Source organism: Ciconia boyciana, chromosome 8 (assembly GCF_034638445.1).
Source record: "Ciconia boyciana chromosome 8, ASM3463844v1, whole genome shotgun sequence".
Classification (NCBI taxonomy): Eukaryota; Metazoa; Chordata; class Aves; order Ciconiiformes; family Ciconiidae; genus Ciconia; species Ciconia boyciana.
The window spans coordinates 11,437,031-11,463,993 of NC_132941.1; the positions used below are offsets into that span (position 1 = coordinate 11,437,031).

The 26,963-nt window shown below is 41.8% G+C and overlaps 1 protein-coding gene across 2 annotated transcripts; it reads left to right on the top strand.

Moving 5' to 3' along the window:
* The first annotated feature begins 101 nt into the window (after positions 1 to 101).
* C8H15orf40 (chromosome 8 C15orf40 homolog) lies at positions 102 to 26,959 on the top strand. 2 transcript variants are annotated; one of them, XR_012043734.1, is made up of 7 exons: positions 102 to 233; positions 322 to 448; positions 1,655 to 1,782; positions 3,894 to 4,023; positions 22,637 to 22,878; positions 24,646 to 24,734; positions 25,183 to 26,959. XR_012043734.1 is itself a non-coding variant. In XM_072869482.1 (4 exons), the coding sequence occupies exons 1-4, from the start codon at positions 159 to 161 to the stop codon at positions 3,984 to 3,986; spliced, it is 423 nt and encodes a 140-aa protein (XP_072725583.1). In that variant the 5' UTR covers positions 102 to 158; the 3' UTR covers positions 3,987 to 4,740. The 2 variants fall into 2 exon arrangements, 1 of the variants encoding a protein (XP_072725583.1); XM_072869482.1 differs by lacking the exons at positions 22,637 to 22,878; positions 24,646 to 24,734; positions 25,183 to 26,959 and having other exon boundaries at positions 3,894 to 4,740.
* The last annotated feature ends 4 nt before the right edge of the window (positions 26,960 to 26,963 follow it).

The window sequence follows — 26,963 nt, forward strand, 5'->3', positions numbered from 1 at the left end:
CCCGCCTCTCCCCGCGTGGGCGGCGGGCTCGCCCTGCGACCCCGGCGGCTGTGGCGCAGCGCGCAGGCGCGGCTGGAGGCGGAGCCTGGCGGCTGGAGGCGGAGCCTGGCACCTCGGGGCGGGGCTAGCTGGTGTTGCCGGAAGGGCCGCGCGGCGCTATGCTGGCCCTCGCCGGCTTCCGTCGGCTGCTGGCAGCGCCGGTGCGGAGCGGCGGTGGGGCCATGCCCCGAAAGGTGCGGGCGGGCAGGCCCCGCGGGGGCGGGCGGGCGGGCGAGCAGGCACGTGGCGCCCGCGGTGACCGCGTCTGTTCCTCTGTTCCAGGGAAAAGGAGCTGGGAAGGGGCCCGCGGAACCGGGCGCCGCCGCGGGACCGGTGGTGGTGGCGGGCGACGGCTGCGTGAGGGTGGCGGTTCGCGCCAAGCCCGGCTCCCGCTGCAGCGCCGTCACAGGTGGGGCCGCCGGCCCGGCGGGTGTGCCTCCCCCGCCTCCCCTCCCTTCCCGCGCCTGGGGCGCGGTGCTGCCGGCCGGGAGGGCGGATCTCGGGAGGGCTTGCCCGCCGCCGTGCCGGGCTGAGGGCGCCGGGCGTGAGGCGCGGGAAGCGGCGGGACGGCGTCGCGTTCGGCAGGGACAGCCCCCGCGCTGTCGGGCGGCTCGGGGCGCTCGCTACCAGCGGGGGGCGGAGGTGCTGCGGTCGCTTCTGAAGAGCGGGGCGGTGGCCTTTCCCGCTCGAGGAGTGACCGTCAGTAGCGGGGGACGGAGCGGGAAAGCTGCTTTTTCTAACTAGTCTTTGTAACGAGTTCTGCAGCTTATGTCTATCCCCTAAGCTGTAAAAAAAAAAAAAAAAAAAATCAGAAAACTGAAGAAAGTAATAATGTCGCACTTTTCTTAAAAGAAGCCAGGAGTAGCTCTTTCCCATTCCCCCACAGGTAACGCTAGGTGGTGCAGCCAGCATGGTGTAAATTCTTCTGAACAAATTTTTTTGAAAGGAGTAACAGCAAACACGCTTCATCAGCACTTCAATTTGACATGTGCAATTTTGTGCGTGCTGTTTGTATCCCAAGAGGTTGTGCGGTTTTATTTGAACTATAAAAGTTTGATCTAATAAAACATGTTCTCCCTTTACAAATCCGGACTTGCTTATGTACAAGTTAGAGCTGCTTTTTATAGAGATATGTGTTTGAGACTAACATAGTGGACTGTAGTAGAGTGTCCAGGCTCAAGTGGCACACAGGGAAATTGTTGATGATAGTATAGCTCTCTGGGCAGACTTATTTATCATGGTTTTTTTGGTGAGGTAACCTGATTTGTATTAGGCTACATGATGCCAAGCTGCACTACACCTGCAGCAGAATGGACAACATAGACAGGGGCTTAGAACAGTGCCCCGGTTGTGTGAAAACTGATAATTCATGGCTGCGCTCTGATACAGGTCTGAAGGCTTCGCTGTTCTTTGTATCAGAAGATTATCTTTGTCCTGGCTAACAGTTTTAACTTAAGGGAATTTCTGAAGTGTAAAAATGTTGTTACCTGCTAATTTACAAGTTTACTTGGTTTTAAATTAAAGTGCTTTTGAAAGCATAAACATTCATTTTTAGGGGACGATAACTGATGTTTTGAATATTTTGAGCATAAAATCCTTAAAATATTTGTTATAGATGTGACAGCTGAGGCAGTAGGTGTAGCTATTGCTGCACCTCCATCAGAAGGGGAGGCAAATGCAGAGCTGTGCCGCTATCTCTCTAAGGTGCTAGAAGTGAAGAAGAGTGAAGTTATTTTAGAGAAGGTACTTCTTTTTTTTTTTTCTTTTTTCTTTCAGTCTTGCCCTGCTGCAATTTAAATTCAAGATTTTGAGACTTACTCATTGAGTACAGGGAGCTGCTCTCTAATTTCAGTCCAAAAGACACTTTAAAGGTGTTTAGTTGAGTTAATGGAATGATTCATTGAGAACAGATCTAGTGTAGGAAGAACCACAGCTGATTTTGAGATCTTTAATCAGAATAGTTATCATCATTATATATTTTCCGAATTTGTGTGGTTCATGTTTTCTGTGTTCTTCAAAGATTTTCTTGTTTTCATGTCAAATGCAGTTCCCAAAATTTGTGCTTTGCAGAGAATGTGCATTTTATTATGCACGTGTGCATTCCTGTGCAGAATGTGCATTCATTTTCTGAAGTAACTTATGTATTTGAGTGAAAATTTTCAGACAATCAACTGTCACACATAAGCAAGAGCATATATAAGCACTTGGATTATAGCTAGGCCTCAAGAGCTTCTTTTGTATTAGAATTTACACATCTTGACTTTGGCGAGCGGAAACTCTTTGTTTTATTCATTGCACTGAATAAATAATTTGTTTTATTAATTCATTGTACTTAAAGTCAGTCCAGTCATGTTCACTTATAGTTTATGAACATAAGAGCACAATGACAAATTGTGCTTTCTATTTTTGTCTTGTTGGTTTAATGTAGGAGTTGTAGAAGTCAGTTAAAGGATAGTGGTAAATGGCAACATGATCAATGAATTGAACACTGTGCTGCCAAAAGGTAGAGATGTGAAGATTTGAGTCTTGTTTTTCCTGAATCATGGGCAAACTGCTTAATTTGTTTATCAACATTTTACAGATAACACTGTTTTCCTGCCTTGAAGGGATGTTCAGGTTTAACTAGATTATTCTCGTAAGTGCTAAGCAGAGTTGAACATAAAAGGGGCCAGTGTTGTCTGACCTTCTTGACTCAGTTGTTCTGACCTACAGTGTCCAAATAATTACAGGCTAGTGTTTGTTTTTCACAAGTTTGCTTTTCACAAGGCACTGTTTGTTCTCAGTGAAGCATTGAGCATTGTGGTAAAGTCTGTATTTTACCTGTGGCTTAGATTTTTCCATCCTGATCTGCTAGGTGTAAACAGCAAGTGATTTTTTGGTACTGATTGCTCTCTTATGTGCTACTTGCTTTATGGGAAGTGATAACATTAACAAAACCAATCCAAATTGGGAAATTGGTGGGAAATGATCCAGTATAAAACTGGGGTTACCAGATTTCTAGGCAAGGGCCTTGATTTTCATAATCAGCTGGCTAGACTGCTTCAAAAATCTATTTTTAATTTTAAATTTCATGCTACATTTCTGTATAGTAGAGTTAAGGACTTTTTCCTCCTTCAAGATGTCCCTTGTGGGCTTTTCAAACTTTTTGCCAGGCTGCAGATTAACAAGCAACGTGTTTCTCATGGTTTACAGAATACTAGCAAAGTTGTGTCTTCAGCAATATGAAATGAGGTTGCATATTTGCCAGTTCCTATGTAAAATAGCCTTTTTTTCAGTAATACAAAAACAGGTAGGTCAATAATACTTCAAATAACTGCTCTATGAATCCAAATGTCTTATAGGTTATATACAATGTGATTTCTTTCACTTAGTTGATATTATCAACCTGAGAACTCAGCTTAAGAGTAACTAATATTCTGTGGGAGACAACTCTGAAGAAATATCTGAAAGTATACAGTTATCCAATATACATATGTATATATACACCTACTTTTTAAAAACAAAAATGCAAATTAGTTGCAGTCTTGCTTCTAGATATGATACAAGTGAATTATGGAACCTTATCACTCCTTGCTTTTCGTTCTAGCCTATAAAAAGAGCATCAATTCAGGGCACGCTCTGGGAGCTGTATCCAGTTTTAAAAGGAGAGTAGATAAGACATTGTTTTCCACCTTTCAAATAACTAGAAAGGACATTGATGAACTATCTCTTACTGCTGTTAATTCTGCATACCCACACTTTAAGAATTATTTTTTAAGTACCTGGTATGTTGGCATTACAGTGAGATTTTTTTTTGGAATGTGTATTTGATGGTGATTCTCTGAAATATTTTTTTGTGTGTGTGTCTAAACCAGGGTGGTAAATCACGTGAAAAAGTGGTGAAGATTTTGGTATCAGTGACACCAGATGAGATTTTAGAAAAACTGAAAAAAGAAGCTTCCAGTTGACGTAAAACAAGAGCGGGAAATGGGACAATGCATCTTGGTAAATGGACTGATATTCTTTCTTATGTAAATCTAGTCCTATTGAGAATGTGGGTAATGACTAGGGAAGGATGCTTCTCCCCCCCCCTCCGCCTCCTTGTTAATATAGCTGCTGTATAGTTGACGTTTTTGTGTAGGTTTGGTTAGAAAAGCTTGTCTTTGCTGAGGCTCTGTATCTGCTTCTGTCACTACAGACTTTTTTCCTCTCTAGAGAGTTTCCTGTTGGTAAGATTTGTCCTCTTTCCTGGTCCCTAAATAAATGGTTTATAAAACTTGTTTCTTAGTGAAACAAACTTCGGTTAACAAAGTGAAAGGCTTGGAGTGACAGGCTTCAAAGTGAAAAGTGGTACAAAAGGATGAGTCTATCTGGATGGTAAAGACCCTAGAAGAATGTTCTCTTCAATATCTAGTGGCAGGTACTGGGTGCAGTTTTGCACTCTGTGCACATATGTACATCTAAAATAAATGTAATTGAAGCCAATATACTGTTGTTGATAGCACAGGCAAGCTAAAAGCAGAATCGCCTGAACAACAAGCAAAAACAGAAGTTTGCGGTATGAAAAACCAACCCAGAACCTAGTTATTGCATACACAGTGTCACTTTGTAATAGTCTGTAATTAGTTTCCTGAAAAGTAGAGATACAGTTCTGTATCTTTGTCAAATGTACGTCAAATGTAATGACTGTTTTTAATAAAAGGGGCAAAAAGTATTATCAAACTTTGTTTTGTGTTTATATTTTTAACAAAAAAAAAATTTTCCTAGACGTCACTTATTAGAATGTTATTTTTACACAGGGCTTTTTTGCAGTCTTTCCTTGGTTTAAAAATGAGTAGTATTTCAACCCATAGAGAACTGAGCAGAGCCATTTGTAGAACAGAACAAGAAGTCTGAAACAAAATAGGCAACTATACTCCAGTCTCAGGGCTAATGAGGAGGCAGCTTAACTTCTCTCTTTATCATGCTTCAGAGGTCAGAGTAAGATTTAACTAGTATTTCCCAAAAATGTATGTGATATCACACGTCTCTGGTAGGATTTTACTTTTCATCTGCATCACTGCTGATTTCTGAAATTGTCCTATCTTTACTATGGTTGTCATATATTAAAAAAATATATATAAAATGTGATGCTTAAAATAAGAAAGAAAAACTGTTCTGAAGGTTTGCTTAAGGTTTGTCATACCTTCTCCTGGAAGACCATGTTATGAATGCAAAAGTTACAGCTAAATTTCTTTACCAGCTTCATGCAGTGCAGACTTCATAGCTCATAATTTTCTCATAGCTCATCAGTGTGCGCAGCAGTTCGCACAGGCAGGGCGTGTAGGGAAGGCAAAGTCACCCTACTAGCTCAAGAGGAACTGTGAAAAGTGAGTTCATTTGGTAGTCCCCATCCTTTCAGAAGAAACTAAGCTATGGTATTCACTTGTCAGAAAGCGATGCCCTCTGTGCTCGCCAGAGTGGATGTGGCTACCCAGACAAAGCTCCCACAAAAACATGCAGCCGTCCAGGTCTCGGGCTGCAGGGAGTGCCTGGGCCTCTCGCTGTTCACGCATGGCAGCCATGCAGACAGCTGTGTGAGGTGTGACCAGGTGGATGATTTGCTCTGCATGGTGGCAGAGCTACGGGAGGAGGTAGAAAGGTTAAGGAGCATCAGGGAGGCTGAGAAAGAGACTGGTGGTGCCATGCTCTGCCTCCCCTGAGACAGGAACAGGAGCAGCAGCAGCCACCAGTAAGAACCCACGATCAAGGGGATCCTGTATCCTCCCCCACCGGGCTGAAGGCAGCAGCTCAAAGGAGGAGAGTGAATGGAGGCAAGTCCACGCTCATGGCGGCAGGCGAATGCCCTCCTTGCCCACCTCGCCTTCCCAGGTGCCTTTGTACAACAGGTATGAGGCCCTGGAGGTGGAAGGCCAGTCAATGGAGGATGGGGACGACAGTCCCTCTACACCAGAGCCGTCACCCAGGTCAGAAGAACGTACCTCTCTTATTAACACCACCTCCACAAGGAAGAGAACACGGGTTATAGTTGTGGGCGACTCCCTTCTGAGGGGAACCAAGGGTCCGATATGCCGGGCGGACTCTCCTCTTAGGGAAGTCTGCTGCCTCCCTGGGGCCCGGGTGAAGGATGTCACGAGGATACTCCCTAGCCTGGTACGGCCCTCGGACTATTACCCCCTACTGCTCTTCCATGTGGGGGGTGGTGAAGCTGCAACACGAAGTCCTAGGGCAATCAAAAGAGACTTCAGGGCCTCGGGACGGCTAGTAAGGGACTCCGGAGCACAGGTTATTTTCTCCTCTCTCCTTCCAGTTGTGGGCAGTGCCACTAGATGGAACAGAGGCACCCAATCTATCAACTCATGGCTCCGTGGCTGGTGTCATCGCCACAGATTTGGTTTTTTTGATAACGGGATGGCCTACACAGCACCAGGTTTGCTGGCGTCTGATGGGATTCATCTTTCTCAAAGGGGAAAGAGAATCTTTGCTCAGGAGCTTGCGGGGCTCATCGACAGAGCTTTAAACTAGACTCGAAGCGGGAGGGGGAATAATATCAGGCTTGCCCAAGGGAAGCTGAGGGACAACGTGCCAGGGTTAGAGGGAGCGGGTGCCAGTGATGGCACTCAGCCTGTGTCTCTGAGATGTGCTGGGTACTCTGGGGCCCAGTTGAAGTCGAACAGAGTTGAGCTAGGGGATACTGAGGCAATAGGAGCTAAGAGGGAAATGCCAGTGAAACACCTCAAAGCACACAAGGGGTGTTCCTCTATGAAGGAGACACAGACAACAGCCCAGCTGAAGTGCCTCTACACCAATGCACGCAGCATGGGCAACAAGCAGGAGGAGTTGGAAGCCATTGTACATCAGGAAGACTATGATATGGTTGCCATCACGGAAACATGGTGGGATGACTCGCACAACTGGAGTGTGGCGATGGATGGCTAGAAACTCTTCAGGAGGGATAGGCAAGGCAGGAGAGGCAGTGGGGTAGCCCTGTATGTTAGGGAGTGTCTGGATAGTTTAGAGCTTGATGATGGTGACGATAGGGTGGAGTATCTATGGGTAAGAATCAGGGGGAAGGCCAACAAGGCAGATATTGTGGTGGGAGTCTGTTACAGACCACCCAACCAGGATGAGGACACTGATGAACTATTCTATAAACAGCTGGGAGAAGCCTCACGATCACTAGCCCTTGTTCTTGTGGGGGACTTCAACCTACTGGATGTCTGCTGGAAATACAATACAGCAGAGAGGAAACAGTCTAGGAGGTTCCTGGAGTGTGTGGCAGATAACTTCCTGACACAGCTGGTGAGTGAGCCAACTAGGGAAGGTGCCCCGCTGGACCTCTTGTTCACGAACAGAAAAGGACTTGTGAGCCATGTGATGGTTGGAGGCTGTCTTGGGCAGAGTGATCACAAAATGATAGAGTTTTTGATACTTGGAGAAGCAGTGAGGTGGTTCTCTACAAACTGCCACCTTAGACTTCCGGAGGGCAAACTTCGGCCTGTTTAGGAGCCTGGTCGACAGAGTCCCCTTGGAGGCAGCCCTAAAGGGCAAAGGAGTCCAGGAAGGCTGGACGTTCTTTACGGAGGAAGTCCTAAAGGCACAAGAGCAGGCTGTCCCCAGGTGCCAAAAGACGAGCCAGCGGGGAAGAAGACCGGCCTGGCTGAATAGAGAGCTTTGGCTAGAACTCAGGAAAAAGAGGAGAGTCTACGACCTCTGGAAGAAGGGGAAGGCAACTCAGGAGGACTACAAAGGTGTAGCAAGGCTGTGCAGGGAGAAAATTAGAAGGGCCAAAGCTGAGCTAGAGCTCAATCTGGCTGCTGCTGTAAAAGACAACAAAAAATACTTCTTCAAATACGTTAGCAGCAAAAGGAGGGCTAAGGAGAATCTCCAGCCCCTAGTAGACAGGGGAGGGAGCACAGTGATCAAGGATGAGGAAAAGGCTGAGGTACTTAATGCCTTCTTTGTCTCAGTCTTTAATAGTAGGGCCAATTGTTCTCTGGGTACCCAGCTCCCGGAGTCAGAAGATAGGGACGGGAACCAGAATGGAGCCCCCATAATCCAGGGGAAATGGTTAGTGACCTGCTACACCACTTAGACATACACAAGTCTATGGGGCCTGATAAGATCCACCCGAGTACTGAAGGAACTGGCAGAAGTGCTCACCAAGCCCCTTTCCATCATTTACCAGCAGTCCTGGCTAACTGGGGAGGTCCCAGTTGACTGGAGATTAGCGAATGTGACACCCATCTTCAAGAAGGGCCGGAAGGAGGATCCAGGGAACTACAGGCCTGTCAGCCTGACCTCGGTACCAGGGAAGCTGATGGAGCAGATCATCTTGAGTGCCATCACACGGCATGTAGAGGATAACCAAGGGATCAAGCCCAGCCAGCATGGGTTCAGGAAAGGCAGGTCCTGCTTGACCAACCTGATCTCCTTCTACGACAAGGTGACCCGCCTAGTGGATGAGGGGAAGGCTGTGGATGTTGTCTATCTAGACTTCAGTAAAGCCTTTGACACGGTTTCCCACAGCATTCTCTTGGAGAAACTGGCTGCTCATGGCTTGGACGAGTGTACTCTTCACTGGGTAAAGAACTGGCTGGATGGCCGGGCCCAGAGGGTGGTGGTGAAGGGAGTTTACTCCAGTTGGGTGGCCTGTCATAAGTGGTATTCCTCAGGGCTTAGTATTGGGGCCAGTTCTGTTTAATATCTTTATCAATGATCTGGATCGAGTGCACCCTCAGTAAGTTTGCAGATGATACCAAGTTGTGCAGGAGTGTTGATCTGCTTGAGGGGAGGAAGGCTCTACAGAGGGACCTGGACAGGCTGGATCAATGGGCTGAGGCCAACTGTATGAGGTTCAACAAGGCTCAGTGCAAGGTCCCGCACTTGGGCCACAACAACCCCATGCAACGCTACAGGCTTGGGGAAGAGTGGCTGGAAAGCTGCCCAGCAGAGAAGGACCTGGGGGTGTTGGTTGACAGCCGCCTGAATATGAGCCAGCAGTGTGCCCAGGTGGCCAAGAAGGCCAATGGCATCCTGGCTTGTATCAGAAATAGCGTGGCCAGCAGGACTAGGGCAGTGATCGTGCCCCTGTACTCAGCACTGGTGAGGCTGCACCTCGAATACCATGTTCAGTTTTGGGCCCCTCACTACAAGAGAGACATTGAGGGGCTGGAGCGTGTCCAGAGAAGGGCAACGAAGCTGGTGAAGGGTCTGGAGCACAAGTCTGATGAGGAGCGGCTGAGGGACCTGGGGTTGTTTAGCCTGGAGAAAAGGAGGCTGAGGGGAGACCTTATTGCTCTCTACAACTACCTGAAAGGAGGTTGTAGAGAGGTGGGGGTCGGTCTCTTCTCCCAGGTAACAAGTGATAGGACGAGAGGAAATGGCCTCAAGTTGTGCCAGGGGAGGTTTAGACGGGATATTAGGAAATTTTACTTCCCTGAAAGGGTTATCAAGCATTGGAACAGGCTGCCCAGGGAAGTGGTTGAGTCGCCATCCCTGCAAGTATTTAGAAGACGTTTGGATGAGGTGCTTAGGGACATGGTGTAGTGGTGGTCTTGGTAGTGTTAGGTTTATGGTTGGACTCGATCTTAAAGGTCTTTTCCAACCTATATGATTCTGTGATTCTGTGATAATTTAGTTTTTCATGGACAAAAATATTTTGCTTTAGGAAATTCTTTCTGCTCCCTGTTATCCTAAATATTGCAACAATTGTTTTTAGAGTTAGAGAACTGGTGCTTGTCAAGATGACAGCACATTCAAGGTGACTTATTTTAAAGATGTTATAAAAAATGTTACTTTCTTGTTTTGACAGTGTTTGGAGAGCTAAGTCTAAATTGTGAATGCTGTTTGCTTAATGGTTTGCATCTGGGCTCCTTATTTTCTCAGGCTTTTGGTCAGCCATACATTGCCTCCGTTGCCTTTTCTTACTTACCCTTTTCAGTCTGTACAGGCTGGTCTTGTTTTATTGTTCAGTCGGTTTTGGTTCACAGCTCCTTGCTGTTTCATCTGTTCTTGCCCAGCAGAGGGGTACCATGTCTTGCAGAAAAATTAAGGCAAAGCAAGCCAAAACTAAGTGTTCATGGGTGGTTTTTTTTTCTTATTTCCTAAACTTCTTTTTATTATGAGTAGAAAACAGCAATCCAAAGACTGAGAATCCTGCATTTATAAGTTATATTCCCAGTTGGATGCTGCAACAGCCATTACAAAGATTTATTTGGAAGCTAATACCATGTTTTACATTATATGTATTATATCCTATATTGAAATAACGTATTACTCTTTCCCATGACTTCGGACCCAGATTGAGGGAGGAGCTGGGTAGGCAGGTACAGTCTCTGAAGTACATTGGTCTTCAGTGATGATTATCTACAACAATAGCCAATTTAATCTTTCAGACTCTCTCTGTCTTGTCGACATGTTCTGCATAGTCTTTGCTAGCTTCTGCTTCAGAAGTTTCACCTTTCCTAAACACCTTCAGCTGGCATTCTCCATCTTTTCTTCCTAATCAGTGAAAGTAACTTGAAGACAAATAGGGTGCCTTCAGTGTATTATGCTGTCATTTTTATGTAATGTAAGCCAGACATGTAGTCATATTCATCACTTGTCAATCAGAAGACAAGTACTGTTCAACTAGGAAGTTTATTAGTCCTTGAGAAAACAACCACCGTGCCCTCCTCCCTATTGCATTTCTGTTTTCTATTGCATTTACAAGTGTGTGTGTGGGGAGGGGGGAGCCATTTATATAATACTGATTTTGTGCTTAGCCAAGCCAAGTACTTTTTCTTTCATCTAGATTGTAATATGGCATTTAAGACTCACTTTAATCTGTCCAGTTCAGTAGTCATACAGTATTTTCTGAAAAATTGTTGCAGTTGGCTGTTTTTTAGCATTGCTTCTTAGGAAGCAGAAATATTATTGGTGGCATGTATTGAAGCCCTAGCTTCTGTTGCTCAAGGCATTCCTTAGTTGAGGCCTCAGTGACTGTGTAAAAAAGCCATGGCAGATGGAAGCCACAGTAGCAATCAAAGCAGAGGGATGGAAGTTAAGTTCTCCTGGTAGTAGTGCCCTGTCTCACTTAAGACTGAAACAGTGGACTAGCTAGCAGTGTGGCAAATAAAGCCTTTATGTGCTGGGAACAGAGAATTTATTTAATACGAGTAACCAAAATTATTTTAGAAGGGTAGTATAAATAACACTGGAGTGTTGCCATATCTAATATCTGAGAGCCTCTTATATCAATGTTTTTCAAGCAGTCTTCCAATTATATCCATATCTTGGTTGTGGATACGTGTATCCTGGTGGAACGCCTGGGAGACAGGAATTGCTGGTCCATTGTATATCAACAGTGAGGTACAGAAGAATTAGGCAGCTTGTGTGACCGAACAAGTCAATGCCAAAACTGTGATTTTGGCCTAGCTCTTCCAAGCCTTATATTGAAATCCTAACCTGTCAACTATCTCTTCATGAACACAGTGAAATATCTTTCATTCTATTGAGAAAATTGTGGTAGCAAATATTCCTAACTCTTCAGCAGAGTAAGTTTTTAATAGAACAGAGCTTTGTGATATTGTAGGAGGCTTCTTCCAAGAATTTCAAAACACTTTTCACATCCCCTGTCTCAAAGTAACTCTTACTCCTAGACTAGTTTAAAAACATTGTGGTGCCAGTTGCTACCCTCCTTTTACTTGTTGGGCCCTGCTTTATCCATGTGCATTAAGCTACATGATTACTCAACTACTTGAAATCCTGCTATTGACTCAAGCACTGTCCTCTTTTCCTAATGCATTGTCTGACCAGTTTCAGTAAAATCTGTCTAATGGTCATTTAATATCTTACTGCTTACAGACCTGGGCAGTCAGTGCACTTTTTTTTTTGGTATAATTAAGTTATTTAAACATTAGCAAAATAGAAGTTATCTGAATAAATTATATGCCAAGCGGTCTTATGGCATAGAACGTTCTTGGTCTTTCATCCACTCAGTTACATTTCTTTTCTAAAATCCAACTTTGAAAGTAGGTATATGGTTTCATTGCAGTACTCTAATATGCTAATTAAGAATATTTAATTATACCCTCTGAAGCTGGCCTCTTTGCTCTTTTTCTTTCAGTCCACTCCATTTATCATCTGCAGCGCATTCCTATCTCTCCTTTTAGTCCCAAGTGTTTCTAAATCCCCATTTCTTCAGGTATCATCAGTCTCAGTACTCCTGTATAATTGACAACTTTGTCAATAACTGGCAGTGGCAATTTACCAGAAAGCACAGTTTAATATCTTCCTTCTTTCAGCCTCTAGGAAGATGGATACACCTGATCTTTCTGCTCATTACTTTTACATGTCTCACTCTGTGTTTCCCCTCTCATACTGTTTATTTGCATATGTAAAACTTGAACCAGATGAGTTCCTGTTTTAAATTTTTTATTTCAACCTACTATATTCCCCTTTTAATGTTTTTAGTCTTTATCTCAGGAGGATGATTCATTGTCATATTAGCTATTGTAAAGATGTGCTCCCCTGTCTCCTTCTGGGAACACAGTGCTTTACCCACATGTAAACCGTATCTTGGTTATTAGTCTCTAGGAAAGCTGCTGCACTTGGGGCAAAGTGCTGTTAATGTAACCAAGGCACCATAAACAGTCAAAAAGCTGCTGAAGAAATTAAATACTTGCCTAAAGAAGGAGTCTGATACTTCTTTAAGGTACTGGGAATTAATTTCTTCCTAGTCCTTTATATATTAGCTTTTCAAGTAATTGTTAGTGAGCCATGAAGAATTTTGCTTTCACCTATAAATACTGCATTTATTTGTTTTTTGCATTGTTTCAAGAGCTGGGGAAGTTAGAGTGATGAAGTAGTCTACCATAACATCTTAATACAGCTCGAGGTTCAGTTTTTGGAATGTTGTTTAAATAACATTTTGAGTTTCCAAGTCTGAAGTAAGGCAGGTGGAAAGGGAAATATATTGAGTATCAATTTAGCAGTTGGTCACTATAGAAACATGCTGTAAAGAGAACAGTTAACCATGGACTTAAGGAGAAGAGAATGTTGGAATGAAAAACAGAGCATCAAAGCCTCATTTTGTGCTGCTTGGATAAAGCTGTTGTCTGCCTTAAGAGAATAACTGGGGTTACAAAGTGTAATTCTGGGGTGATTGTCATTAAGTTGCCTTTTTTCTATTACCTGGTATGGTGTGCGGTGCACATGGGAAGGGCTGCAGCGTGTTGTTTCTTTGGCCAGCTTTCATTGCTGTTCTGTTTTGCAAACCAGGAGGCATTGAGGCATAATTTATAAAAAATTTCAAAGCTCTCAATACATGTTAGGACATACTTGGTGCCCATCTGTCTGAAAGGGGCGTTAGCAAGTTGAATTTTATATAACAAGCTATTTCTATGGAACCTTTTTTTACCGGTGCTACTTTCGATAGCGTGTCTTAAAATCTACAAAGTTTTCTGCTTCTTTTCTGATGTTCGGAAGGTCCGCGGGGTTAAACTTGATAGCGATATCACCACACATGCTCAGCTCAAGCAGCCACCTTCCTGACATCTCTGGGCCTTGGCTTCATATGGCCTCTTGCTGCCTCACGTTCAGTTTTGCTGCTGCTGTTTCAGGTAAGTGCCCTGCAGCAGGACCAGGCTCTGGGGTTTCTGCTCTTTATTTGTCACATCAGCATTGTTGCTGACGCTTCTCTCCTGAGATGCTACTGCATTTCTTTTTCTGTTTCTTGGGCCCAACAGCTCTTTGAGATGCATTTGTTGTGGAAGGGGGGAAAAAAAGACTTTGCGATATAGTCTTTGCAGTCAGAGGGCAAACCTGTCCCAGGGAGGCCCTGGAGCAGCTCTGTGTAGCCTCCTGGCGTTTGCCCTTTAATAAAATGTCTCCTTTTGTCTTCAGTAAATCTGACAGCAGTCAGCTAGCACGTATGTGAGGTCATGTTCCTGCTATGAGGAAAGATTGCTATTAGCTACTAGGATTCACTTCTGAACAGACAGTTTTCTTCAGTTTCTTAGCTGCCTTTTTACAATGGAAGTGCAATCTGTTACTAATAAACCTGATAGGTTTATGTTTTTGGGGGGATTTTTTGTTTGAAAAAACCTGATTAAGCTCCCCATTGGCTGAATATAAATGCTAATACATAGAGGGGACCAGCCAGGTGAATTGCACTTGGCTAATTTTACTTAATGAGAATGTCTGATTCTGCTCAGTCACTTCCTTGCTGACTTCAGGTTCAGCTGCTAAAGCAGACCCAGGAGCTTTTTGTTAAATATTTTTAAAAGATGATCAGCTTATCATGATGTTCTCAAACTGTATGACTTCTGTTTGCTGTGATTGCTGTCACATATCAGCTAGAATAAAGTATTTTCTTTATTTAATACAGTACCAGGCAATATTTCTGGCAAAAGATAAATGTGAAATTAGAGCATCTGAAAACACTTAATTTGACAATAGCTGTCATTAAATTGTGGATGTGTGGCAAGGCCAGTCTTTCAGTAGCCAAATGCCCGTGTGTATAAAAGTAGAGAAGGTGTAAGATCTAATTAAACCCAACTTTCAGTAGTCTGAAAAGTATATAAATCCTAAATTTGCAAAAATAAGTAAAGTGAGCCTGTCAGTGGAGGTGTTGGCATACATGTGTCGTGCACTTAAAGAAACAAAGATAAAAAGAACATGTAATATCCAAGCTTGCCATAAGCCTTTTTGCTGGCTTTATGGGGTTGCCATTGCAAATCTGAATTTGAAAGTATTTTTTTGTCTGATCTTGCTGTAAGATAGACCTCCACAAGAAACAGGAAATTTTCTACACCACTGTGCATGTCACAAGGCTGTGAAGAAAAGTTCCATTAAAGCATGTTTTATGGAAAATGGTGTTTGACAACCTTTTCTATAGAAAACCTTTGGTTTCTTAGCTGCATATGATTCCTGCTCACTTCAGTGGACCTACTCAGTCTTTTTACCTGGGGAAGAATTTAGTGAAGTGCTCTGATTTTACACACTTGGGCTTATAAACTTAAATAAGCAATTTCTGTTAGTTCATTTTCAGATCTTAGCTATTTCCAGGCTGGGTTTTAGGCTTTGTCCTGGGGTTATCCAGTGGGAGGTACCTTGATTAGACTCTGAAGAAACAGAACTTGTTTGATTGATTCCTGGGTTTGCATACTAGGTGAACTTCTCCAACCCAAAAATAGAGAAAATAAAACATGGTGGGGAGAGGTGGGAAAAAGGGAATAATTTACATTAATCAAAGGTCACTTATTGGGCTAGGAGCAGTTTTGCTTGGCTTGTAAGTATTTGCTGCATGTCCTTCTAAGCTCTGCTGGGGAGGGACATGCACAGAATAGAGGGTGTGATAGACTCTAGATATTTTATAGCACCTGCTCTGCTGTTTAGCACTCAAGTCAGAATGGGGAAAAAACCTGTCATGTTTTCAAAGACTGTAAATCTAATAATTTGCAATATAACTTTCACAGTTATTTTTTACTTGCAATCTATGAATCTAGGTGGGAAAAGGATATTACCTATGGCCCTCTTAGTGTGAATCCTGAGCCCTTAAATGCCAATCTGAAATTTTTCAGGAAAGAAAGATTCATCTTCTGAAATGATAGATTCATGTAAGGGCCATTGATGTGTAATATAGAAAGAGCATCTACTAATGCTGTTGTTATTTAGAGTTGTGTGGGTTAAAATACAAATTCAGATGGAAAAGTTGGTGAGCTGCTCATAACTAGTTCATCTATTTGCCTTCCCATCTCATTTAAGTAAATTGATTCTGTAAAGGCAGTTACAGTTCGCCAGTGCTTTTTCATTTTGGTGACTGAACTATTATCCTTCACAGTGAGTCAGGACTAACACTTTGTAATTGCTGTGAGAGGCTGGCACATCCCCTTGACACCAGAGTCGGCCAACTGCAACTCCCAGGGTCTTGTCTTATCTGCAGAGCTTAGTCCAAAGTATTGCAAAGTCTCCCACAGGTTTCCATTACGCTAAATTGGCAGCCCTGGGAGTCCAGCCTCCAGCCTTTTGCAGTGGGAGGAGCTGCTGCCAGAAATGCTCATTCAGGTTAGTGGGTACAATGAGAGTTTGCTCTGCAGGGGAAGATAACTGTGGACTGTATTAAAAATTGTTTCAAAATATGAGAGACTCTCTTCTATTTCTGTGTCAGAAAATAAAGCGTTAAGACTCTAATTAGAAGAGAAATGTGCACTTGGAGAAATTCGTACCAATCATTGCCACCTTTCATCTCTGAATTTTAGACCTAGCCCCTCTGCTGTATTAATTTCCACTGTTGATAAAGTACGACTACCAAAAGGGGATGACACTTCAAGGTTTAAGTGAAAAGCACTTGGGAATGGTAAAATCAGGTCTTCTGATTAACTGACTCATTCAATAGCGTAGTATGTGAGAGGGTAAATCAAACACTTGTTTTCTTTCGCTTTACTATCTGCGAACAGCATTGAGCAGAAGAGACACCCGTCTTTGTTTCTTCCAAAATGATGTGCTTTCTCCACAAAGGAGCCTTTGGTCTACTGCTACATGCCTGTTCAGTTTTAGAGGATAAATACAGCCCACAGTTTTAGAGGATAAATAAATCTGTGACTAATTAGTTGCCACAAAAAAGTGTGACTGGAGGCAGGTTTGGCAGCAGAGAATAAGCTATCAAGACTGTTGTGAACAGTGGATTGGCAGCAGGGGAGATAGCTGTGTTTAAGGATTTTAGAGAAGATCTTGTCCTAAACAATAAGGTTTGAGCCAATTCTAGAGGCTAGGACTGCTGGTTATCTTTGTGTCCAGTTTCATGAAGGACAGAATCTTTTCCAAAGAAGAACATCAGACTTCTAAAGTAAGAAGATAAGAGCATATAAACTATGTATAATGACCTCTGTGTTTTGTCCCTTTTCCCCAGTCTTTTCTGTTTGTAATAACCTACAAATTCTCATTCTAGATTAGATGCAGGTTCTTGGAGATGCACACTCCTCTGTTCCTTTGGTAAAGCTCAAAGTCTCTTGTTGCCACTGTAATACAAATAATAATAAGAGCATAATCAAGGTTGTATTTGTTTTGTGGTTATTCTGAACGCTAGAGACTTACAGTAATTATAATACCATTAAATAGTAATGGAAAAAGATTTTAAAGTAGATCATGAGACTCCTGGAAGGAGCTGAAAGCCTTGCTCAGTTTTCTTCACTACCCCAGGCATTGCATTCCTCTCTTTTATGGCAAAAAGAGAAACCTAAAATTATTTCCAAAATGCTGGGGCATAGATCAACCCCTCTGTGCTAAGGGCTAAGGGTACCATATAAAAGACAGGTTTAAGTGGGAGAAACTAAACAGGAATGAATTCAGTTTCAAAAATGAGTTTTCTGTAATTTTGCAAGTGCATTGCATCTGACTGCATTTAGTAACCAGAGATACTGCATTTAGTGCCCAGAGACAGAAATATAACTGTGAAGAAAGCAATTCTTCCGTACACCTCAGTATACCTCTCACCATGGGATCTGATTGCTTTATAAATCTATGCAGCCAGTGTTACAACTCTATTTCAAATTTTTTTTGAGTGTGCTGATGTGAAAACATTGTATGGTACAAATCTATGACCCAACCCTTTGTTTCATGAAACAATACTCAGTCCCAACATCATGATTTGTATAAGCCAGTGTAAGGTGGTAGTTGTGTCCTGTTGTCTTTCATGATGTGTTCACAGTGTAAAGCTCCTGGTACATGCTTGAAACTTTGTGTAAATGCAAGGGATAAGAACAATATCCATCTAGAAGCCAGGTGATAACATTGGTTGTGCTAAGACTTAAGGTGGCAGGGTCCCACAGGGCCAGAGGGGTGTGTGTGTAGGTTCTGTACTTTGCACATGAGATAGACCAGCTCCAAGGAGTCTTTCAGCAGCTGCAAGGCCATTGCCTTGCCCTTTCTTTGGGATGGGTATGTCTTGGGGAAAAAAGATTTATTTGGGGTAGACTGTCTACTTTGTCTTGTGTGAGCCACAAGGTCTGCATTGGGCCCTGATTATACAGTGTCTCTGTGGCTGTTGCAGTGTTTACAGTGTTCATTTGTGAGGGAGAGATGATGTATGTGACTTTGGTTAATGATCCTTTAATACACAGTGCTTCCAGTCCAAATTGGAAGAGAGCATCCAAAGAGGAGGACAGGCTGTGCATGATAAATACCTCTCCCACTGCACAGTTAGAGTAGGTTCATAACAAACGTGAAAAATAGAATTTCATTTTCCTTCAGCTTTTCAATTTCCTGCTAATACCTTTCACAGAGGACAAAATGGGTTTTGTCAAAATCATTAACATTTAAAGCCATATATATTTGAAAGCTCTTAGAAGGTTACAAAGGTGAATTAAAATACTCATTTTAATTGTTCCTTAAGCATACTATGTTTGATTTTGGTTTATTCCTTTACTTCCTTTTGTGTATAGTGAAGTTTCCTGACAAAGGGCCAATGAAGAGGATTTATAAACTTATTTTAGTATAATCACATTCTGGCCTGTATCAGCATTCAGGATGTATTGCTTATCTTAGCCTGGAGTGATGTGCTAATTTGACTTGGAAACGGAGTAAGATGTGGACACAAAGTAAACAATTTCTTGAATTAAATAAAATCATAACTACAGATCAGTGATTCTGCTATAGTGTTTTGCTAGTTAAAATAGAAAGCCTTGCCGTTACTGCATGGGAATCTGCAGTTTATCATCTGCCGGCAGATAATCAGCCCTGTTACCAAATTGTGCACTCTCCAGTTTTGCCTGCAGGCTGGCAATGTCACAGGGACAAGCAGGGCATCGTCAGCCTTGGAAACAGCACAGACCCAGCGTGGCACTTCCCCACCCCAGTTGCGATGCAGATGTTGTACGCACAAGATCCTTCATGCGTTATAACGTTTGTTTAGGTTCTCAGCATGCTGCAGTGGACTGACTGCTTCTATATATTCGTATCTGTTATGCTCACAGGAAAGAATGTGGTTTATTTAGCAGCTTAATCCATAGGAATTCCAATAAATTCTACTCTTTAGACCCTTTGCTTGTTTTCAGGTCTGTAGTGTTCTCCACCCCTGTCTGTGTTAACCCAGACAAATCCTAGTGAGGTGTCGATGACTTTTTATTGCCTACAGTCATTTTCTTTTGTTAAATAACCTCCTCTCAGCTGTTGAAACTGAGGCACTCTTGTGTAGTTAACTCTGAGATTGCCATATTAAACTCTACTTGTCTCTCTTGCAAGCAATAGTAGGGAAGCCTGGTAGAGATTTTGGTAGGTGCTTAGCACTGTGAGGATCCTGGGCTCTTCTGAACTCAGCTGGGATCTCTGAATAGGCTGCTTTTATCCCAAGTGGTGTGGACAAAAATACTATAAGGTCACTGCTACACGCTATTCCACAATGAAGCTGTCCCAAAGTAACAAATCCATAGCTGATGATAAACAATGTAGAGGAGGAAGAGGTCCCGTACTTAAGCTATTGTGAAGAAAGAAGGAATTGGCAATGAGCTCCAGGTGGTTCAGAGAATAGCTTCCAGAGGGAAGTGTGGAGAATCTCCCTCAAGTAATCTAAAATTAGACTGGACAAAAAAACCCAAACCCAACTACAAATGTTCTGTGTATGGAGGGGTGGGATGATGGTATGGTGGCATCACAACAGGTAGGCTGGTGATGGACAGGGAGTAAAGATTTTTCCATTTAGAGGCTATTTTAAAGCCCTGCTCTGATTTTGCCGAATGAAACCGAGATGCAGATATTTGATATGGTCTTAACTCAGGGCTGACGTTTTGGTCGTCTTCATGCTCACTTTGGGAGGCATGAATAACCAAAAATAAGCTGACATTCACTTGTTAAGATTTCCTTTCTTTTTTGTGTTACAATTCTTAGTGTTTTCTAGCAATCCTTAAAGTTTCTATACTAATAGCAGAAAACGTGAAGAGCCTGAGAAGGTTTTCTAAGCCATGTCTTGGGTGGCATGGTTACAGACAGGTTTCTGCCTTTTAAAACATAGTATAGGAGGTGCGATCTAAAGAGACAGAAATTATCAGTTAAAAGTCATTCATCAGCCAATGTCCTGTAGCACTGCTGCGTGCCATATGCATGTGCAGCAGACATGGAGTTGAGCCAAAGAGCAGCTGAGTTTGTGGACAGCTTTGAATCCAAAGTCACGATGGGACCTGCAGGGATGTCTAGGATCCTCCCCCAGAGCATTAATGAGAAATAGATGCCATCTGGAGGAATTTTCTTGCCAAGAGACTGTGATGCCATCTTTGTCTTCCAGTTCTCATCAATCACAAATGGCTTTTAAACAGATTTGTATTTTACCTTCAGTCAGATGATTTTGTCTTCTCAGCTACAAAGGACACTCTGACCTTTCAATAGACTCTGCAAGAAGACGACTTTTTATTTCTGATAAGACACATTTGTTGCAATGGCTGTTCTGTCACTCTTCTCTTTCCTTTTCCTGCACCAGTACATTCCTTCTTTCATCATAGCTGCCTCGTCCACTCCTCCCCTTACCACTGTGTTTGCTTTCCTCCTCTTTTGCTGGAGGTGCAAAGAACAACTTTACCTTTAATGTTTTTGCAAGTCAGATGCTTAACTATGTAATTCTAGTAGTTTGCATTAACATTTTTGCATCTACTTGGTTTAAAAAAAGGCAAGCACTGTAATACTTACATAAGGCTGGAATTTTACTCTTGCCATGATTGTATGGTGTGTGCATGAATGTTTGTAAAATCAATTAAATACAAATGAATAGTACATTCAATACAGTAGCCGTCACAAGTTGTATTGACGTGGAATCTAGTTTGCATAGATTGCCCCCTCATTTTTAATTCACCTCTCTTTAATTCAGTGCTAACTATCAAATTGGACTACCCATACCTCTTAGCTATGATGAGGCTGTCTTTATGCTACTTATATTTTTGAAGGTCTTTTCTACTACACCCGTAGGATTAGAGTCACTTATTGTTTAGTGCAGGTCTATCTTTGACAGCTTGCTAGGCCACAGAACCCCAGCTGTACGCCTCTCAATACTATGCTATATAGCTATGGAGTGACATAAAGGCAGTGTTTAAATTAAGTCACTGCCTTCATAGTATCTATGATGTGTTTGGTTTTAGTTAAAAATATTTAAAAATCAGCAAATTAATTTGCTTACCAGAACGTTTCTAATGCATTGTGTTGGGACATACAGACCCCAGCTGAGATTGTTATACACCATACCTATGCTTTAAATGGAGTAGCCCCTGCCTGGGAGGATTTGTAGCCGAAATACAGAGCACAGAAGAGGGAAACAGGGCAGACTTAACCATTCTTTTACGGATGCAAGCTGAGACACAAAAGCATTAAAAGTGGTTTGTAGCTGAGCTGGGAATTAACACACGTGTCCGGTTCTATCTTTGAAAATGTCCTTTCCTTTTAACTTTCTTTTTAGTTCAGGTAGAATGACTGGCACTGTGGCAAAGTTGTCTTTTTAGAATTTTAAAGTAGCTTTAAAAGGTCTTATCTTCAGGAGTGTTCAAGAATATGAAGAACTAGTGGAACAGATACATCTGAAATAAATAGCCTGGTGCCTGTGTAGTGATAGAAAGGAGAGAGTAAAAACAGTATCAGATTTAGAAAACATTTTTAGGCCAGTAGTAAGAATATGTCTAAGGCAGGTGTGAAGGGAAGTAAGATTAGGTTGATCTTTTACTACCTAGCAATAAATCTGTTTTGTCTCTAAAAACTAAAATCCTGCTGGTGAAGTCTAAAGAGGTTCTTCAATTGGATTTACCCAGACTGCCAGCTTTGTGATCAATAGCTATTTGTTTATCGTTCCCTGGATCTCTCCACCTCGCTTAAGGACTTAAACTCTGCCAGTGTAATGAGTCAGCTGCTTAACTGCTTCCAGATTCCTAGGTCCATGTTCTGCTGTCTTGTTTTATGCTGGGGAGGTCCCTGGAGTCTGTGGAGGAGGAAGGAATTTCTCTTCCCACCCCAGCAGTGGCGTGGCAGTAAAGTCACCTGATAACCAATAATCATATCTCAAAACTTATTTTCCCCTAGAGAGTTCAGGATACACGAGGAAATGGCCATGAAACAATTGTTCCTTTAGCTCAGCCGTGCTCCTTCCCATCATTGCCTGGGCTGTAAAACATACCCTCCCACTCCCATCTTATCCTAGAACAACAAAAAATGTCATTCTGCTGATGGAAGTATCCTCTGAGCTGCTCCTTTACATTCTTACAGCAGTTTAGCTGTAGCTGGGGTTTAGAGGAGGGTGTGTGTACCCCAAGCTTGATGCTCTCTCAGTTCCGTTGAGAGCAGGCATTTCAAGTGTGTGGCTTATAAATGAGTAACATGAGCTTGATCTGAGGAGAACATGTGTCCACACAGAGCTCTAGCACTAAACTGATCTAAACTCCAGAGGTTTTGTATGCTGCATTTAAATGCTCATACCATTAAAACCACTGAAGCAGTATTCTTAAACGTGCTTTGTTTTAGGTCTCAGCGGCATTAATAAATGAAGATTACTTGAAGATTACTTGAAGATTATTTTTTTTTCATGGATAAGGTTGGGCCTTGGTTATTTTTGTAGTTCTATAACAAATAACTAAGTTGTTTTCTTAACTTTAACTCATCTTTTGAACAGGTGAGTTTGTTCTTCAAACAATGAGCAGGAGCAGCTTTGATACTTGTTATTGATACATCTTTTATTAGTGAAGCAAGGTTTGAATTACACAATACGCAAAAAAAAAAGAAAAAAGAAGGCAGCCCATACTTGTGGAAAAAAGTCATCCAGCTGCTGAAGTATTATTTGAAAAAGAAGCATCTCTGTCTTTGGAAAAAGACAACATTCATTTGTATTCCTGCTAGTCACAAATAACAAAAAAGGTAACCATTGGGGATGATGATATGATTTATCCTGTTCTGTGTTTATTGGACTTAGAGGAAAACATAGTTATTACCAACTTTTACCATCTCTTGTAATAAATTTGCATTTTAACAGGACATAATACTTAAAAAGTCAGGGGGTGAGCTGTATAGAAATAGCACTTTGGCATCACTGTTTTGCATAAGCAAATGAGGACTGACAACCGCTAAGTGCAGTCCGTGCTTTACTGAAGAAAAATCTAGGCCATGGTAAACACAAAAATAAATTCCAGCCTGCAGAGCCTAATGAAAAAAATAATCCTCTTGAGATGCAAGATCACTGTGCACCACCATAGTATGGTTGCCATTTACTCTCCTGGCAGTGCTGGAGCCACTGGACTCTGGTTTGATCTCTAGGATTTACCTCTGTGTGTCTCAAATCAGGCTGCGTATTTCCTAGGCACTTTCAGGGAAACCTGATCTGCCCTATAATCTTGCTTAGCTGCTGGTCGTTAGAATATCAGCACTGTGCATAATTTAAGCAGGGTTATATAGCTCTCTTCTAACATACAGGGACAAGGGGACAGATTATAGTCATTTTTCCTGACTGGCAAATGAAAGGCAAGGGAGGTGCAGTTTTGTTAAATTGCTCCTAAGGCGGTCGGTAGCTGCTGTAAGGAGCAGTGCTGTTTTCCCTTCCTTCTTGCTCCATGTTCCTACCCCCTCTTGCTTGTCAGAGTTAGAGAAGGTGTGACTGCACAAGCTGGGTCCGCTAACAAAATTCACCCAGAGTTGTGTAATTCAGACTTTTTTTTTTCCTAAGGAATAGGGGTGGTGGCAGGCAAAACCTTAGCTTAAATTTGATACAAAAATAATTTTCCTTCCAATATCTCAGTATAAGAAGTATAAGAAGCAAATGTGAACATATTTCTTGGTTAAGCAGAAAGTTTATTAGCAAATTAATAGTACAAGTTTAAATATATTCAAATATGTAACTGCTGCAATATATTCAAATGCATTTAAACAGTAGGAGATTAAATATATTTTTTTGTTCTAGAAGTTGAATGTTGATTATATCAAAAATGACACTTGTCTTCCCTGTCTGAAATCTCTACTAGAGAGCCTCTTGAAAGTAGTTCTGCTTTTAACTAACCTTTCAAAGCATGTCTGCACATTTCTATTCCCAGCTGCAGAGCTGGGATAAAATAGAGGTCGAATAGCAGCGAACACTTGTAAAATTGTATTGCACAAATCACACTAAGCTGCTTTTTTCTATGCACTTTCTTTTGCCTTCAAGTGGCTTAGCTGTGATTTGAAAGCCTTTAGCATTTTTTTTTAATGCTAGTTAAGAAATTGTATAAAAGCTACTGAGTTTTCTTAGTTGTTTGCCACAGCACCTGTAACTTAGCATGATAATTCTGCAGTATCAATTAACAGGCCATACAAAATTGCTGTATGTGTTCAGGAATGGATTTAGAACTGCCCCAAGAGCCGTATTCGGAACTTCTGGGGCGTTCAAACTCTTGTTAATGTGGCAGTCATTTTTTAATACATAACACTTATCTTTCTTTTGTTTTATTCATGATAATAATGATGTCTGAGCAAATGTCAAATGGAAGAGATCTCTTAAAGTCAGATTCCAGATGCTGAATTTTAATGTTTATCCTGCAATCTCCAGCATGGTTAAAGCAAACAATTTCTGTAGTGTTTGAAGTTGCAAATGTTAAAGTTACCCAACTTCAGTTTTGCCATCTGTAACACACTGTAATGCACAAACTGTAATTGCAGGCAATACTTACCGGTTTTGTTTAGCTTGACGGAAACAACAAACTGGACTTATCATAAATACTGATTCATCTAAGTGGAAACGACTGGAGGTAATATATATTGAATTCTATTTACCTTTCTGTCCAGTGCAAGGCATGCATTTATTTAGAAATGTATTCCCCCCCCAAAATTAGATTCTTGCCATAATTGCTCCAAGGCAAAGTTTTGTAAAGCATACAGGTCCTTAAAGTTGAATTGAGAGCTCTAATGGTGAGGCAGATGGAGTCAAGAATGTAAAGACAAGAAACCAGGAAGCTGCACTGGCCTGTGTCTCCCCTGGTCTCACAGTCGAAAAACTAAGAATAAGAGAGCTGAGATCATGAAATGTGTGATTCTTAAGTCATAACTTCCCCTTAGGCCATCCTAATCTATCTGCTTCTACAGTTTGGTCACGATATTGTAGATTCTTTATTCACTAGCTGAAAGACACTAAGAATAAAATAGTTATTGGGCTTGAGGAAAAGCAACAGATGAGACAGAATCTGTTCCTTTTGCCAGGTTTTATTTCAACCCGAGATGCTACTCCAGATGGTAAAGAAGAACATCATCCTGGCACAGCCTGACTTCCGTGGCGTAGCTGGCAGTGTCAGGCTCTTTGCGGAAAGAGATGCGCTCCCTTCTTGGAGGTGGGAGTCTGGGATATCTGGCACTTTGCGTGTGATTCTGCATTCAAAGGGAATTCCACCACACCAACTTGCAGGCTCTCCATAGTGCACAGATAAGAACCTCGCATGATCTTATATCCCCCAGTGTAACAGCTCCACCCTATTAATGAGGGTTAAAAAGGGTGCATTTCACCCAGTAGAACTCCTTAAGGAAAAACAAACTTCTCGCTAAAAGATTTCTAAGGTTAAACAACTGAATTCAAGGCAAGTACTTCAGGGAGTAGGATATTAAAACCTGTATCAGAGTTAACAATGTTACAGGAAAAGCAGAAAAGAGAAATACTTAGCAGGTAGGTGGAGACACTTGTGTCACGGCTTTTGTATCACAGACCGTGTAAAAGCTACATACAGTGTGTGTTTAAGAGCAACAGTAAACATATTATTTAGCTCTTAAAAGCATCTTATGAGCTGGGAGACTGTGCTTTTGACTGCTGTTATTTATTCTTTGTTTTTAAATCAAGATGCACTAATTTGCGCTCCTTATCACATAATGTCATGACTTTTACAACAGTCAGCATGGATGGTTCTGCGTTTCTGTACAAAAGCTGAAGAAAATGTCAAGTACAAAGAAATGCACTGCTCTCCTGATACAAACTAGCTTATCATGTAAATGGTGAAATAGAGAACTTTGACCCTATTATAGCAGAATGTAAGATAGTGGATTAACACTCCAGACTTCTAATTAATCACAATGTGTCTCATCCTCTTGACTGTAGCTGAGTAGGCCATTCTTCTAACTCAAACCAACAGCTGTCCAGTATTAACGCTTATCTGTTAGTACTGCTGCTCGTGCAGCTGTCAGCCTAGATGACAGTGTTGCAATTCTGAGTGTTTCAAAAGTAGGTTTCAGAAATATTCAGAAACATCCTTACAGGTGAACTATACTTTTATTGTGTGAATACTTAAAAAACCCACAGAACTTAAATTCTAAGAACAGAATAACGCTCTGCACTGCTTATGCTATCTTCTCATGCAAAGAAAGTACAGAACATTACTGATTATGGTTCCTTTCTTCTATAACATGCACAAAGTATTTCATACAAACTAATTACAATTATCATCAAAATTTTACAGCTTTACTGAAATGGGAATTCTAAAATGTTTTGCACATACCAAATTTATTTTAGGATTATACAAATTAATCTAAGTCTGGTATCACTTCTCAGGTAAAACTTGTATATCACTGAACTACTACAATAAGATACATATTTAAACTATTTAATTTTTATTCCAACTCTTAGACCATGTTTTAAGAGGAATACTGCAACTAAATTGAAGCCATTGAGTCAAGACACTACACCAGCCCCGTAAAATATTTCTGTAACAGCATCTCTTTTCTCAGTTTTAAGGCATCTGAAATTCAAACCAAACTGAGCTTTTCTCACTATCAAAAGCCAAACTACAAAATTCTCTCCAGAGAAAGACACAGTATGTCATCAAAAAGAACTGTCTTAAGGTAATGTGCCACTGCTACAGGCTGCACACAAACCACAGCTATTTTCCCCAGACCTGTTGTGTTTTCTAAAATGTAAGAGAGAGAAATCTCAGTGATGGAAGAAATAGAAGTGTTCTAGTATGTCTTCAGACAAAAGAATGAGATAGAAATTAGATCTA